Source organism: Sarcophilus harrisii, chromosome 6 (genome assembly GCF_902635505.1).
Source record: "Sarcophilus harrisii chromosome 6, mSarHar1.11, whole genome shotgun sequence".
Classification (NCBI taxonomy): domain Eukaryota; kingdom Metazoa; phylum Chordata; class Mammalia; order Dasyuromorphia; family Dasyuridae; genus Sarcophilus; species Sarcophilus harrisii.
In genome coordinates, this window is record NC_045431.1 from 179,977,439 (window position 1) to 179,994,514 (window position 17,076).

Below are 17,076 nucleotides of genomic sequence, written 5' to 3' on the forward strand. Positions count from 1 at the left end.
TTCTCACAGTGACGTCTTCCCAAGGCTGTGCAGACAAACCCTGTCTCTGCCCTGGAGGTGACGCCTGCTGTGCCAGTCGGTGCTAGGACAGGAGCATTCTGGACAAGATACAGATAGCCCCCTCCCTCCTCACTGGAATGGGGGCCCTCCTAAGAGCCCCCTGGAGTCGGGGACAGCACATATAGGACTATGTAGGAAAGCCTCCAAGGATTCCACCAGCGGAGGCATGAAGAAGGCCAGAGAAGCCCAAACTGGGGCTGGGACAGCAGCAAACATTTATGAAAGGCATAACTATGTGCCACCTTGCAAAGTGTAAAAAAGAAGGCTTAGGGTTTGCTGGTTTGACCACAGCTGGAGAAATAGATAGACTGCTGGGCTCCAGATCAGGAAAGCCAACCAGAAGAATGGCTAGCTTCCCTAGACAAACCAGGATGGTTCCAACCCAAGCAGCCTTAGGGATATTCCTGGTCCTGGGGAGTTGTCTAACTGCTCTCCACGATGGGGCTCTCCATTCCTGGAGGTCTCCAAGCTGGGGCCTTTTGGTCATTTATTAAGGATGTCCTAGAGGGAATCCAGTCAGACTGGTTCTGCCCATCTGAAAAAGGGGTGGCCGGAGGTATCATAGACCCTCCTAATCCCAGTGGTTGGGGGGAAAAAGAGAAAGTCCTTTCATCTGTTGTCCAGAGCAGTAAAGGGGAAATTTTCTATGTCCCTACCCCCACTACTACCTGTGACCATCTCATTTCTCATTCCCCATTCTGCCTTCTATCCAACACTTCCATTTCTATTGTGGCTCCTGCCTTTTTTTCTCTTTTCCCACATCCAAATTCCACCACCAAAGTGTGGATGTTTGGTTAAATGCACAATAGTCAGTCTATTATTGTGCAATTGTTTTCTCTGGCTTAGAGAATGATCCTTGAACTGGAAAAGATGAAACAGCAAAAGTCAAGAGGGAGAAGAGAGAGAAGGAAGGACAGAGATAATAGGAGCCTGGCTGAGTCCTTGGCTCAGGTAAATATCCTTGGGCTCTGAAAGAAATGGTCAGGAAAAGGGTTCATTCCCTGCCAGTGATGTTTGGAACATCACAGGAAATGGGAGAAAAGCCCTCTGATGGGACAAGGGGAAAAGGCATTTGAGTTTTCAGAAAAAGGAAGAGAAGTTTGTCAGCAATAGACCAGTGAGCATGACTTCAATTCCTGGCAAAATTCTGGGACCAATTGTGAAAGAGATGGTTAGAGGAAAACTAGAAAGGGAAGTAGTGATGACCATCTGACCAAGAGCAGGTCATGCTAGGCTGACTTTGTTTCCTTTCCTGGCAGGGAAAGGATGAGACTGAGTCATGGAAAGCTAGAATTCCTACTTAAAAGCATCTCCTGTTCGCTCCTGAGTATTTTTATTGATGGTTTGGGTAAAGCCATGGATGGAAAGCTCATCAAATCTGCAAAGAACCCAAAGAGAGTGAGCAAGGATCCAATAAGAAAAAGGGTGGAAGACGCACTGAATGCTCCAAGCCACGGTATAACCTGGTTATTAACGCAGGGGTGTTTTGGTCAACAATTAGCAGCTGGTGTTCTGAATGAAAGAATGCATGCATGACATACTTTTAAGTTTAAAATGCCTTATTAAAATCTCCTACATCACTTTCTTAAGCCCTAATTTGTCATGTCTGCCGATTCCTGAGATGCAAATGCTCCCACTGAAAATTAAACAGTTGGCTCCAGATTTCAGGTGTAAGCTGGTGCCAACAAAGTCCTGAAGGTTTTCCTGAAGGCAGAGGGCACTGGCTGCCTTCAAGAAGCGGCAACTGTTTGTCCTCCAGCCAAGGAGGATGCAGAGGGATGGGCTCCTTCGGGGAGAGCTCCTCTTCCAGAAGAAGATCCCTGGAATTGATGACTTCCCTCAGAGGGTGCCTGAGGTTATTTGTCACCTTGCTAATGATAACAGAGAGGTACTTGGTCTTCCAAGGCTAAGTACCTAATAAGGGCCAGTAAGCATGTTATAATTTGGACTTTTAAAAATCTTTAAATTGAGAGGTGGATAGAGCACCAGCCCTGAAGTCAGGAGGACCCGAGTTCAAATCTAACCTCAAACACTTAACACTGCCTGGCTGTGTGACCCTGGGCAAGTCACTTAACCCCAATTGCAGAAGAAGGAGAAAGAGAAGGAGAAGGAGGAGGAGGAGGAGGAGGAAGAGGAGGAGGAGGGAGAGGAGGAGGAGGAGAAAGAAGAATAAGAAGAAGAAGAAGAAGAAGAAGTAAAGAAAGAAAGAAAGAAAGAAAGAAAGAAAATCTTTAAATTGAAAAGAAAGGTAGAAAGAGAAAATTGTCCAATAGAGAGATAGGTGGATAACAGAGAAAGATAAAAAGAGAGATTTAGCCAAAGATAAATAATGGTTAGTCTTTTCTGGCACAACCTAGGGACCCTTTCTTAGAACAAGATTTTTAAATGAATAAAACCAAATATGCGGAATTATGAAGGAAACCCATTATAATGAAATACAGTTATCTAAATATTTTAAAAATAAATGTACACAGACTCCAAGTTAAAAACCTCTGCCATAGAAGATGGAAAGATAAATAGCATTACAAATGCCCAGAAGTTCATAAGATGCAGAGATAATAAAGACAAGGAGTCAGGAATACTACCTGCCACAGCCTGTGGCATTAGTAAGTGGTGAGAATGTTTGGACACCGGGCATTCCAGGGAAGGTGAATCCCACAAGACTAAAGAAAGCTGGAAGTGATTGCAGGCACTTTCCCTGGGGAAAGCTAGGGTAGAGGTATCTATAGAATGCCCCAGCAAACAAGGCAGTGGGTGATGGGAAGCTCCTGCCTCTCTCCTCTTAATGCTGACTATCTTTCTGCAGAGTGTAAAGAGCAGACAAGAACGTAGAAGAATATAGACCTATTCTTTGACAGTGCACCTGAGGAGATGGGCACAAGTCATGGGGCTTTGCTTAATAAGAGTGACTTGGGAAGGAAGGTCAGTCTTGCACCTTGGAAAGTCTGGGACCTCTCAAGAATCTCTATCTAACATGTCCCAAGTTTTTGGTTCCTGGGTTCAGGTCCTAGGAAATGGCTAAGCTCAGGGCCCTGACCCATATTCTCTCCAGTCTATGGCCTGGCTGCCATTCAGATCCAGCAAAGCCTAATATCGGCCCAGGGCTGCAGCCCCCCATAATGCTATATACACCCTTTCCTGCCACAGCACTGATAGATCCTACAGATCATCCTGCCTCAAGCTAATGTCACTGCAGGCGGAAACGCTACCAAGAGAGCCGGCATTGCCCTAATGCTCTCGTTTCCATGGCCAGGGACGGGTCTGTGTAAAGCACTAGACCTAAAAAATCCCATGGGGCATCTCGGAGCTCGGCATCCTGGTCCTACGCACCTGAGCCCAACAAAACCTGATCTCCAATTCAAGTCCTAATGGAGCGTTTCCCCAGTCGGGTTTCTATGGCAACTTGGATTCCCTCCCAAAGGCCGGAATTCTCAGACAGTCCAGCTTTAATTGCCACCGTTGCCAGGGTTCAAGTCTTTCATGGGACTGACCCAGGCTGGATCCTCAAGAGAGGGGAAGGTAAAAAGGAGAGCAAGTTCATTTGTCCAGTACAACTGGAGAAACTCCGTTCCCACACCCATCCTTCCAGCCCTGGTTTGGTTTACACAACTTGGCCCCAGACAGGATCTGAGCTCCCTATTCAGTGACGGACAAGACTAGAAGTCAGAGAATCCTAGTTTCTAATCCCTTCTCAGACACATGCTGCCTTTTCAACCTTGGGCTAAGAAAGCTTCCCTGAGAGGCCAGTCCCTGTCTGTGAAATGGGAATATAAAAGCCCCTTACCTCACAGAGTTACTGGGAAGAGGCTCTGATTGGAAGGTAGAAGCCCCAAAGAACTATGGAAATGTCTGATTTCTGTCGCCAGTGGCCTCCCCAAGCATGAGTGGAGCAGCGAGACCCTAAGCAGGCCCTAAGTCCAGGGGTCCAGTCTTCCAGAGAACTGCCATCTCAAGAAACAAGCAGGCTTTCTCATATGGGGAAAAAACCCCAAAACTTTGATCTGACAGAGAGAAACCTTCCCCAGACCTTAAATTCCACAGGCAGGTTCAAAAGGACTTTTCTTTTCCCTCAGAAGGGATTTTGAAGAGGAAGGAAAGCAGCAGAAGTCCTGTCCTACAACATCCCCTTGAAACCCCACTATCTCTGGCAGGACAGGGAGCTTAGTCCCGATTTTGCAGACACACTGAGTGCATGACCTGCCCCCTCTCCAACAGCCCATGAGGCTTCAGATCTCAGGGGGGAGGGTCCTCCGTGGTCATGGAGTCCAGCACTTTCATTCTACAGAGGGCTAAGGGGCGGTGTTCTGGATGCAGGATTCCCATCCAGGTCTCTCCTGCCTCTAACGCCAGCCTTCTGCCAATGTGCCATGCTTTTCCCCTCTACTTCCAGGGCTCCTCCCTTTTTAGTGTAAATGCCCCCAGATAGTACGCTGTCCAAGGTGGCCAGAACAAGCTGACCATTGGACTCTTGCTGGGTGCTTGGGGCAACACTGTTGCTACTGAGAACAGCCTTTGCCACAAGGCCTCCAACTTGATCCTTGGCACCTAAAGCCCCCTTTGGCCTTTCCCTCCAAGGCACAAAAGATATCAAGTGACTTAGGAAATCTTGGGACCTGAGCCTATGATGAAGTCTCAAGCCAGCCTGGTGAAGGCAGTGGGCACCTCAGGGGGAGAAAAGGGGCTCTGGGAGCCCTAAGAACCAGACCCCGGCTTCCAACTCCCAAGACCAAGAGTGCCCAGGACGGCAGCACTGCCCACCCTATCCAGGCCTGGCCCCACAGCCATTATCCAGGGAGCAGCCCCTGGAGAAGGGACCAGGCTCCCACTGACCACCAACCAGCTGCCACCCTTTCGGTGGACAAGCCTGGTGAGGCAGACCATGCCAGGCAGGGCAAACCACCCTGACTACCCTCTCCCCTTATTCACATGGGCAAAGCCCATACACGATGCTAGGCCCAGGAGCCCTCCAAACCCAGCTCAGGTCCCACTACCATCATCCAGGGCAGCCCGGCCTTGACTATCACTCCTGCAGGGCTTGGGAAAGCATGTTCTGTTCTGTTCCTCAATGCCCTTGGTTTATCACACCAGAATTATTTTTATCAGATGGCATTGAAGAGGGTCTATTACTATTGGCTTTGCAACTAGTGATACCCTGGGGACCAGGAGAGCCTTAAAGCTGAGAGCAACCTCTCCTCATTAGGAAGGGAGCTCCCCCAAAGTCAGGAGGACCTGAGTTCAAACCTGGACTCAGACACTTAACCCTGGGCAAGTCACTTAACCCCAAATGCCTCAGGAAAAAAAAAAAAAAGGAAGGGAGCTCCTTGGGAGCAGCACAGACGAGGCCATGGGCCCGGGTGCCAGCTCTGCCTGTGTGATTGGTGGGTGACCCTTGCCCAGCTTTGGTGGGCTGAGGGGGCCAGGCTCCCTGTGCACCTACCTTGACTTTGGAGGAGGAGGAGGAGGGGAGAACTTCTCAGCTTCACTCCTGTCCTTAGGGAATTCAAAGGCAAAGGAGGCAGATTTGCTCATGCCGGGCCCCGTTCCTCCCTCAGTCCGGCTGGGCTGCTCTGAGATGCTCTCGGCCCGGGGCCGCTGGCTGCAGCTGGCTCTCTCCAATTCCCTCACCCTTCCTGGGCTGGGTGGGTCCAGCTCCCCCTCCCCATCTTCCTCCTCTATCCTGCCCTGGTAGTTCCTGGCTCCCACCTGGAAGCGGGGTCTTCTCTGGTCCCAGGAGGAAGACTGAGCGGGCAGGAGGCAGCGGGTGAGCTCCCTGGTGCTGGAGGAGGAGGAGGAGGACGTAGAGGACAGGGTGTCCGTGGGGTCTGGGACACCCAGCTGGCTCCAAAAGCCATCCTTGAGCTGGGCTAAGGGAGAGCCCTCTGGGGATCCATGAGACTCCCCGGGGCTCCCCTTGCAGACCTTGGGGGGAATGGCAGGGCATCCCCTTCCTGGGTCCCCACCCCTCGGGCCAGGCAGGTGGTTGTGGAGCGGCTGCTCCCGCGGGCTGGGCTCTGGCATTCGTGGGGAGGCGTCCTCCGGGCCCGGCCCAAGGTGCCCACAGGGCCACTGGACCCCCACTGCCGAGTCGGGGCTGCGCAGGTAGATGGTGCGCTGATCGTCCTCCGTGTGGGTAGCCATGATGGTCACCTTGGCCGCCACCTGGGGAGCCCCGTCGGGCCTGGGCCTCCAGCTTCCCCCTGCCGAGTCCTGGCTGTGCCCGGCCCGCCTGTTTGTGCTTGGTAGGCTGGACGAGGCCGGGCAAGGCTTCTTCCTCTTGGTGATCTCAGCATAGATGGGCTCTGGCGGGCTGCTTTCAGGGAGCTGGGTTGGGGACCCTGGGGGTTTGCTGGAGCTCCCCCCAATGGGGCCTGGGCCATGGGATCTCCTCAGCTCGGGCGGCCTTGAAAGGGAGCAGTAGTCGCTGTCTGTGTGGCCAGCAGGAGGGCTGGACAGGCCATCGGACAGACTGGCTGCCTCCAAGGCCTGGGGGAGTTTCCTCTGGTCCAAGTTGAAGGGGCAACTGTTCTCTGGAGGGTCCTGGCGGCCGTGTTCCTTGCTGCTCAGGCTGGGGCCCCGGCCTTCCTCGTGGGGCGAGGCAGTTTCATTTGTACCCCCAGGTACAGGCCCAGCCTTCCCATGCCCACACCTGGGGCCCGGCCCCGCTGCCGGCGTCAGGGAGCTGGGAGGGCACCAGCTGGCAATGGAGCAGTATTCCCCCCCGTCGAGGTCTTTGCTGGGAGACGTCTGGAGATCCTTGTCCCTGGAAGCAGCGGGCAGGACTTCGCTGCGGGGCGTGGTGCTGCCCCCTGCCCGTTCTAAAAAGGCCGCCAGCTTCTGGTGGAAGCTCTGGTGGGCAGGGGGTGGGGACTGCTGACGGGGAGGGGAAGCACCCTCCTCCAGGCCCCCTTTGTCCGGAGGGACGGAGTCCTTGCTCCCTGGCCTTGCCAGGCTGGGCAGAGCCAGGCGGGGGCTGGTTGCCAGGCTCTGAGGGCTGAGACCGCCGCTGGAGAAAGTTCTCGGGCTGTCTCGGGACTCCGGGAAGGGCAGCTTGCTGGGCGTGGGCCTCCAGAGCACCTGCACAAGTCCAAGGGTCAGAGATAACTATTAGGAGGTAGGAGCCGAGAGCCGGACGCCTCCCCTTCCTGCCCTGTCTGCCCCTACCCCACTCTGTCCCAGGCCCATCCCTGTCTCCAACCCTCATGAAAGCGGGCAGCAGCCACCACCCCCCACCCCACTCTGTCCCGGCCCACCCCTATCTCCAACCCTCATGAAAGCGGGCAGCAGCCACCACCCCAAGCCTCAGTTTGCTCTTCTGTCAAGTAAGAGGGATATCATGAATATAATGGAATTACTATTGTTCTATAAGAAAGGATGAGCAGCAGATCTGTGGAGAAGGAAGAAATTCGTGGTCAAAGAAGAACCAGAGAACATTATGAAATGGAAAAATAGTTAATTTTGATTATATTTAAGTTTTTATACAAACAAAATCAATGCAGCCAAGATTAGAAGTAGAAAACTGAGAAAAAAAAATTCACATCCTAGAATTCTGATAAATATATAGAGAATTCACTCAAATTGATAAAATAAACTCCAATTGATAAACAATCAAAGGATATAAAAAGGCAATTTTCATGGAAGAAATTAAAGCCATTTCTAGTCATATGAAAAAATGCTCTAAATCATTATTGACCAGAGAAATGCAAATTAAAACAAACCTGAGGTACTATTTTACACCTGTCAGATTGGCTATGACAGGAAAAGGTAATAATAAATGATAGAAGGGATGTGGGAATATTGAGACACTAATACATTGGTTTTTAAAAATTTTTAAATAGCTTTTTATTTTCAAAATACATGCAAAGCTAGTTTTCAACATTCATCCCTGAAAAGCTCCGACACTAATATATTGTTGGGGGAATTGTGAACTGATACAACAATTATCTTAAGAGATCTTAAAGGAGGGAAAGGGACCCACATGTGCAACAATGTTTGTGGCAGCCCTCTTTGTAGTGGCTAAAAACTGGAAGCTGAGTGGATGCCATCAGTTGGGGAATGGCTGAATAAGTTACAATGTATGAATGTAATAGAATATTATTGTTCTATAAGAAACAATCAGCAGGATGATTTCAGAAAGGCCTGAAGAGACTTAACAGGAACTGATGCTGAGTGAAACAAGTAGAAACAAGAGAATGTTGTACATAGCAACAAGAAGATTATGTGATCAATTGTGATGGACGTGGCTCTTTTAAACAATGAGGTAATTCAAGTCGATTCTTATAGACTTGTGATGAAGGGAGCCATCTACATCCAAAGAGACTGAATATGGATCAAACCATAGTGTTTTCACTTTTTTTGTTATTGTTGTTTGTTGCTTGTTTTTTTTTTTTCTCATGTTTTTTCCTTTATGATCTGATTTTTCTTGTGCCGTATGACAAATACACGAGTATGTTTTTAAAATTGCACATGTTTAACTTATATTGGATTGTTTGCTATCTGGGAAGGGGAGGAGAGAAAGGGAGAAAAATTTGGAACACAAGGTTTTACAAGGGTGGCTGTTGAAAACTGTTTCCATGTATTTGGAAAAATGAAATACTACTAAAAAAAAAAATAAATCTAAGAACCTATTTAAAACAATGAGGGTGATACTGTGTGTCTACATTCCACTGTCATGAGAGTTCAAGTGAAGGGAAGGGTCCCAAGGACACAGGACTCTGGAAGCAATGCCCTGACCATTTTGCCATACCGCCTCCTCCCTTTCTGAGGCAGAGAGTAAAATGAATGGGAGGAAGGGGAAAAAGAGAAGAGCATTTATGTAGCACTTACTGCATATGTGCTAAATGTTTAAAACATTATCTCATTTGTTTCTCACCAACAACCCTGGGAGTGAGGAACTGCCGTTGTTATTTTATGAATGAAGAAACTGCAGAAATAAAGTAACCCGACTAGGGTCTGGATTTGAGGCTGGATTTGAACTCAGTCCTCCTGATTCCAGGCCCCGAGTTCTGTGCATCATGGTGCCCCTTAGTAGCCTCTGGCTCCTTTGGCCTGTTTCCACTCCATGGAGGAGTGAGACAAGCCAAGTTCACTTCCAAAGAGATTTATTTTCTGATAAGGCACTCAGCCAGACTCTCGGTGCTTAGCTGGGCCAAGGGGACTCCACTTTTGTGGGTCCTATGTTTCTCATCTGTGATTGGGGGGGAGGGGGCAGCTGGAGGACCTCTAAGGTCCATTCCTAACCCTATGTTCTACAAACAGGTTGGGTTAGCCTGTACAAAAACCCAATCTCTTCCTGGGGGGATGAGGGGGAGTGTAAGGTGGGCAGGGCAGAGACCCCTGCACAATCCCCAGTCAGAGGTGGGCCCACAGACCAAGGTGGGAGCTTCAGAGTCGACAATCTGCACCAGTAGAAGTTCTTCAGGAGAGATCTGGGGGCCATGAGCTGGAAGGGACCCACGGAAGCTGGGGAAGCCAAACCTACCCATTATACAGATGTGGCAATCAAGGCTTCAAAGAGAAGGGAACAGATGGCCACAGAGTGTAATGCAAGCCTGGCTGTCCCTGACTCCAGATGGAGGGAATAGAAAGCTTCTCTCCTTGCTAGCTCTGGCCCTCAGCCATTTCTGGCTCCTAGTCTCCTTGGATGGAGGATGCAGGCCCCGGCTCCACAATGCCATGTCTCACCTGGGGGGCCTCAGAGCCAGCCTCCATCCCGGACCGGGCTTCGGCGCTCTCTGTGCTCATCATGGTGGGCTTCACGGCGATGGTGGGCTTGGTGCAGGAGGCGGGGCCGCAGCCCTCCTCCTCGGGGGGGCCCTTCCTGGGCCTGAGCGCGAGGCTGGGGGCCCCAGGCTGGACCACGGAGGATGACCGCTGAGGCTGGTGGTCACTCTGCAAGCCGAAGCAGTTCTTGCAGGAGCCTGGTTTCCAAATGTGCTCCACAAACTCATTGCAGGCGGACATCTTTGGGAGCCCTGCAGTCAGAGGGTCAGCCTGGTGCATCTTGGGCAGGAGGTCCCCGGGTTCATCCTGGGCTGAGCTCCCCACTAGGGTCTCTGCCTGTCCTTGACGTGCTCCCTGCAAAGAAAGGCCAGACGGGGCCTGGTCAGTGACTCCCAACGGTGTAGCCTCCAGGGCTGCTGCTACAGCCACCTGACTGAGAACCAGGGAAGTCTGAAGCCATTTCCTTAGCCAAAAGGTTCAAATTCTGCTCCCTACCTGGGCCTGGCTCGGACCAGATGGTCCCCGAGGTCTCCCCCTTGGGACCACAGGCCTTAATTTCCACTTCTGTCCCTTGAACTCTACGTCTATCCCTGTCAGCCCACAGCCAGACACTGGACCCAGCTGGGCTGGGCACCTGGGACAGCTCCATAGAACTCACTCTGCAGGGGGGGCAAACTCCTAGCCACAACCCTCAGGGATGACCCCTGCTCAGCCCTGACCACCTCCAGCCTGTTCCGTGCAACACAAGGGTCTCCTGGGGGGGCCAGACCCCCCCCTCCTCTGGACAGCTGGGCTGACCCGGTACCAAAACGAGTATGGGATTGTTGATTAAAGTCAGCCTGTGCACTGGACAAGGCATTACATAGTAATTGGGGGGGGGGGGGGGGGGGGGGGGGGGGGGGGGGGGGGGGGGGGGGCGGAGACACTCCCTGCCCTGGACAAACTCACAATCCAGTGGGGGAGACCGCCTGTAACCAACCATGTGTCCCGAGCTCTGGACAAGATGAACTGCTGATAGTCTCACTGGGAGGGAAGGAGGGAAGGCCCTAGCCTTGAGGAGGACTGAGAAAGGCAGGGGGCATTCCGGGCATCAGGGACATGGGGGCAGGAGATGAGCAGGCTGGGCAGCGTCCCTGGTTCCTAGGGTTCACAGGAGGATCAGGGTAGGAAAAGACAGGAAAGGTAGAGGCAAGGAGGCAGCTCATGAAGAGCTTTGAATGCCGAGCCAAGGAGTTTGTATTTGATCCCAGAGGTGATTGGGAACCCCTGCAGTTTAATGAATGGGAGTAGGGGGAACTGACAAGGTCAAATTTGCCACCTGGTTCTCGGGAAGCCCCTGGATCAGCCAACCCTGTCCTATCTACAGCTAGGTGGAGTTGAAGCAGATAATTCTGGACCTGAAGTCAAGAAGCCCGGAGTTCAAATGCTGCCTAAACTGTGGGTTAAACATATGGCATCACATAACTGAATGGGGGAGTTGTAAAATTATGATTTATTATCAGTAAATGCTTGATTCTTATACCTATTTTATATATCTAAATAGCCAGGGTTGTATAAAAATTTCTCAGACAAAAAGGGGTCACAAATTTTAAAAGTTTAAGCCTTGGACTATGCTAGCTGTATAATTCCGGTCAAGTCGCTTAGCCTGTTTGTCCATTTCCTCATCTGTAAAACTGGGATAAAAATAGCATTTACCTCCTGGTATTATTGTAAGGATCAAATGAGATGCTGCATGAGGTGCTTAATTCATGCAGTGCATGGCACATAGTAGGTGCCATATAAATGTTAGCTATCATGATTTTTCACAGTGGCACAGAGAAAGTTCTTTCTCAGGGCCTCCCTCTGCTGCCCTGATACACCACCCAGGTGGCACGTACAGTAGACAGCGGGAGGAGCTACCCTCCTAACTTAGCCCGGGCTTGCTTCCTCTCCAAGGAAGGCATTCCGAGGATGAGTTTCTGCCCAAGTCCCGGCTCTCCTGCCTTCCTGCAATCCTTTCTTCTGAGACTCTCCTGGCACCTGGTGTCCATGACAACAATGATATTCTCACATCTCCCACACCTGCTAGTTGGGCAACCTCTCTTAAGTTCGGTGCCTCAGTTTCCTCACATATAAAATACGAGGTCTCTCGTCCTTTCTGGCCGTGGCTGGCTGCTGCTCAGATGCTACCCGGGGAAGCCTGGGTTACCGGCTCAGCCTCGGCCCGCTCCAGCTAACCTGTGAAGGCCGGCACCTTGCCAGCCCACATTCCATACCTCTGAGGAGAGAGGAGGCTTCAGAATTACGCAAGGCCCCCTTGGCAGTGGGAGGGAGGCAGGGAGGCTGAGGAGGAAGAGGAGCCCATTCTATGAGCAGCCTTTTAGGTCCAAAGCTCTGAGAGGTTTTCGGGGTCTCCACAGGAGGGCTCTTGGTTTGAAGGGTCACTAGTGAAGTCCGGGGGAGTCCCTCAGTGGGACAGAGATCCAGATACTGTCACGGGAAGACTGCCTCAGGCAGAGACAAGCAGCAGCTGACCAAGTTCCCCAGACCCTACCCTAGAGTTTAAAGAACCAATTTCCCTGCAGAAGTCAAGTCAAGACAAAATGAAGCGCCAGACCCCCTGGCCAAGCCAAGCCGGGCCAGGCAGGCTAGGTGTCTGCCCAGGAAAGCACTCCCATCTGGGGGAAGTATATGTATGTCTGCATTTCCACACCCCCCAGCTGGCCTGGGTGAGTTATGGAGGAAGTGACAGCCTTCCACCGGGGCTGGGGGAGGGACAAGTCAAGTCATGATGGTCCCATGGGGCTGCAGAAGCTTTTCTCTGCCCCGGGTAATCTAATCTCCAGGCAGGAATGTCGCGGAACACCCCCTGCAATCTAACCCTGCAGGATCCCCACCCCCATTCACACACCAAAAATAAACAAAAAATCTTCAAGGTCTCTTGTGGCAATTCCGTGGGGTTCAGGGAAAAAACCCCAACAACCCACCAAAGTTATATGGGCAATTAAAAGCACATGGCTGGGCTGGCGCAGTCTGCAGCCCCCAACTCTGCAGGCAAGGCCTCTAGCAGCCTGGGACTTTTGTGACCTGCTGGCTACCAGACAGGGGGCCAGACACTGAACCTCAAGTTTTCTCCTTTGTGAAACTGGGTGGAATCAAAGTATAGAGTGAGGCAAGCTCAGGAACTGTGATGAGGCAGGGATGGGGGGGAGCTACTTACTGACTGGTCCCCCACACCATCCCTCCTGCCCTTCCCAGGACCCACTCACAAAGCAAAGGGAGAGTGGGGAGACCCAGAAATTCTTGCTGAGCTCTTCCCCCCCCCCCCCGCAGCTGAAGGGAGCTCTGCTGACCAGATTGGAGCCTGAAAAGGCTCTGAGCCAAAGGTTCCATACAGGGCGTGAGCTTCCCCCTCCCCGAAGACCTTATCTCAAGCTATTTCCCCTGAATCTACTCCCTCCCTACTCCTGCCTGAATGGAGCTGCCAGAGTTTGCTGGTAATTTCCCACCTCCATCTCTTTGCTTCTCTTTGGTCTCCAGGGTCCCCAACCCTCCAATCTCTCTCCATCCAGTGCAGCTCTCTGCTCCAGTGCGGCTCTCTGCTAGAGGGATGCTTTTCGGGTGAGCCTGCCTACCCTAATTTCCCTGGGACCCCTCTGCCTGACCCTGAAGTGTCCCTCCCTGGGTATTTTCATTTTGTTGTATATCCGTTTCATTGAATGGATTTGTGAGCATTCCTCCTGGAGGTGGAAATCTCCAGGGCAGGCGAGGCGCTCTCTGCACCCCAAGTTGGGCTCAGTGTTTGCACAATGGAAGGGAGCCCGCTCAAACAAGATTCAGGACTCAGGAAAACTGAGATCCAGGATGGGGCATGGTGGAAAGGCAAGATGGCACAATGGCTAAAGCAATGGACTTGGACCCAAGGGGCCTCGGGTTCAAGGCCCTCTTTAGACATTTCCTAACTGTATGTGACCCACCCACCCCATGCTCTTAATTCTCTTTGACTATGCCTGGGCCTCAGTTTCCTCCTCTGTTAAGGGGCTGACCTCTGAGGTTCCAGACCCCTGCAGGTCTCGGGGGGTGGGAGCCCCGATCTTGGCAGTGGCCACAGCCTCGGCGCCTGTGCCTCCCCGGCGCCTTTCTGCAGGCCTACGGGAGAGTCTCCCCGGACCCTGGGAACGCCCCCTCCCCACCCCCAAGCTTCTCAGCTCCCGGATTAGGCGGCGGGCTCCCACCCCAAGGGTTCACGGTTGCCTCAGTTTCCCTGACTGTGGCCGGAGCTCCCCTCTCCCGCGTAGCTCGGAGACTCACCTGCAGCCGCCGCCTCCGGATCCCGGGACCAGCCGAGCGCAGGCAGGACCCCAGCCCCGCCGAGCCCCCGGCCGGGACACCGGGGGCATTGTTCCCGGGGCGCGCAGGCGCGCGTGTGCCCGCGTGAGTGTGAGCGCGTGTGTGCCCGCGTGTGAGTGTGAGAGCCCCGGGGGGAGGCAGCCCCGCCGCTACTGCAGCCGCCGCGTGCACTCGCACCGGGCCGGAGCCCCAGCCTCCCGGGCCAGCTCGCGTACCGCCCCGCCCCCGAACGCCCCCGCCCTCGGACCGCCTCGCTCGGCCCCGCCCCGCCCCCTCGGATCCTGCCGGGACCGCCCCCGCCCCTCGGACCCTCCGGGGCCGCAGACAGCCCCGGGGCAGCGCCCCCTCGGACCCTCTCCGGACCTCCCCAATCCCCGCCGCAGTCCCCTTCGCGCCAGCAGTCGGGCAAGAATCCAGAAGCACACCTGGCAGCCGGAGTCTGCCCCCCAGCACCCCGAAGTCCAGGCTGACCCCTCTGGGGTGCCCGGGGTCGAGCTCGCGGCCCCCTCCATCTCCCGTAACTTTGCGCGAGCCAGCCGCGCTCCTCGCTGTGCTCCGCAGAAAGTCAGGTCGGCCTGGAGAGGTCCGGTGCGGGGTGGGCTGAAGGGGGCAAAGGAGCTTTGGAAGCGAGCCCAGCGTCACAGCCTGGAAGAGCTAGGGCCTGAAGGGTCCTCCACAAGCCCGCCCTTTACAGCTGAGGAAACTGAGGCTCAGAAAGAGAAGGGGGCTGGTCCAAGTTCACGCACAGGATACTAGATCTAGAGCTGGGAGGAATGGCAGGTGCTGTGGGCTCCAGGGAAGCCTGGCTTGCTGTCATAGACAGTTTTAGGGCAGGATTTGCACACAGAATAAAAGAGGGCAAAAAACCCAAACCACTTCTGGCAGGTTACATGAGGGGTTCCCAGTTCTGATTGCTGCAAAGGCCAGGTCCGGCCTCTCTGGGTGATGGAAAGAGCCAGCAAAGGGACAGTGATCCTCTTTACCTTGCTCCCCTCTTGTATCCTTTGTCCAGAATCACAGCATTCCTCTCCTCCCTAATTACCGCCTTTGGACTTGGAAATGTCATTCCAAGTCTTCACTGACATCCTTGCAATTATAACTCCACAGTTGCTCACCCCTTCTTACTGACCAGCCACTTCTCTGCTTTCCTGCGGGCAATGCTCTGCTGACAATGTTTCTGCCTTCCTGAAGGAGGGCTCCTTCTCAGCCCCCTTCACTCAGTCATGATTCATCTCCATACTCCCAAGTGTGATCATTCCCCAAATTTCTGTCCTGGACCACCTTTCTCTCCACCATCTTTTTTCGTCCACGGAATCTGGCCCGTGGGTTCAGATATTAAGTTCTCTCTCCATTGAAATAGGTCTTTTGCTCCATTTCTATAACTTCATGATGGTCAGCTTTTCTGTGATGTCCCTCAAATGTCTTCCATGTCAAGAATTCATCCTCTGCCCCTTTAAGCTTGTCCCTCCTCCAAACTTCTGGTTTACCAACTCTAGGATCCCACTCCCCAGATTTTTCACTTTCCTTCACCAATCTTTCCTTTGACCTCATGTTTTCTGCCTCTTTCTCTCCTGTCCTTTTAGGGAAGAAGAGGAAAGTTGGTGGGGAGTGAGACTTCCTTCTGGAGATTAGGACAATCTCCAGCCTTCGGTGGGAAAAGCAGTGAAGTAGCCTTTAATCTGATCTTGTAGCTCCCTTCTAATACTGTACTTTTGTCCTTTGAGAAGAAGAGGGGTGCTGTTCACACAACATTGGCTCTTCATATCCCTGGTCATACCCTTCACATACTAGATACGTTGAACTCCTGTGGATCATATCTAAATCTCATTCCCAACCTACTCCGGATTCCTTATTCCATCCCTTCTACTCTCCATCCCAAAGAATGGTTTCAACCAAACACAGCACAGGCCTTCCCCTGTGTTCTCTGAAATACTTGGCCACCTGTTTGTGGCAGCCCTTGTTGTAGTGGCAAGAAATGGGAAACTTGAGTGGATGCCCACCAGTTGGAGAATGGCTGGATAAATTATGGTATATGAATATTATGGAATATTATTGTTCTGTAAGGAACGACCAGCAGCATGATTTCAGAGAGACCTGGAAAGAGTTACATGAACTGAGTAGAACCAGGAGTTCATTGTAACCAGCAACAAGATTATATGATGATCAATTCTCTCTTCAACAAGGAGATGATTCAGACTAGTTCCAATGATCTTGTGATGAAGAAAGCCATCCACAGGAGGAGAGGACTGTACAAACTGAATGTGGATCACAATTTAGCATCTTCATTCTTTTTGCTGTTGTTTGCTTGCATTTTCTTTTCTTTCTTATTTTTTTTCCTGTTTGATCTGATTTTTCTTGTGTAGCAAGATAATTGTATAAATATGTATGCATATATTGGATTTAGTATATATTTCTACCATGTTTATCATATATTGGGTTGTGTACCATCTGGGGAGAGATAGAGAAGGTGGGGGGGAATAGGAACACAAGGTTTTACAAGGATTCATTCATACAAGGAAAAAAAAAAGAATTCTCTCCTTCCATCTTGACTTTTTGGTGAACCAATTTAGTGAACTCTACACTGTCCTCTTCTCTTGAAAGCCCAAACCTCTTATTACACCAAAGATATATATCCAGCCAAGTCTCATCCATGGACCTTGCCATTATTCCACATACCATTGCTTATAAGTGCCCTGACCTGGAAAGATCTTTTTTTTTGTAATTAAAGTTTTTTATTTTCAAAACATATGCACAGATAATTTTTCAACATTAAGCCTTATAAAGCCTTGTGTTCCAAATTTCCCCCTTTTCCCCCACCCCCTCCCCTAGATGGCAAGTAATCCAATATATATTAAACGCGTTCAATTCTTCTATACATATTTTCACAAAGAAAACAAAAGAAGCAAACAACAACAAAAAAGTGAAAATACTATGTTGTGATCCACACTCAGTCCCCACAATCTTCTC

At 51.7% G+C, this 17,076-nt stretch overlaps 1 protein-coding gene across 2 annotated transcripts in view; it reads right to left on the reverse strand.

Annotated features, from left to right (window-relative positions):
* PRAG1 (PEAK1 related, kinase-activating pseudokinase 1) overlaps nt 1-17,076 on the reverse strand; it is a 140,757-nt gene that overhangs the window by 32,102 nt on the left and 91,579 nt on the right. Inside the window, exons 1-3 of one of the 2 annotated variants that reach the window (XM_023506585.2) lie at nt 14,071-14,325; nt 9,742-10,134; nt 5,498-7,134 (exon numbers count right to left, since the gene is read on the reverse strand). In XM_023506585.2, the coding sequence (XP_023362353.2) occupies nt 5,498-7,134; nt 9,742-10,059 (1,955 nt within the window). In that variant the 5' untranslated portion in view covers nt 10,060-10,134; nt 14,071-14,325. Of the gene's footprint in view, nt 1-5,497; nt 7,135-9,741; nt 10,135-14,070; nt 14,326-17,076 lie in introns of those variants that run through there. The other variant, XM_031943821.1, reaches the window with a different exon arrangement.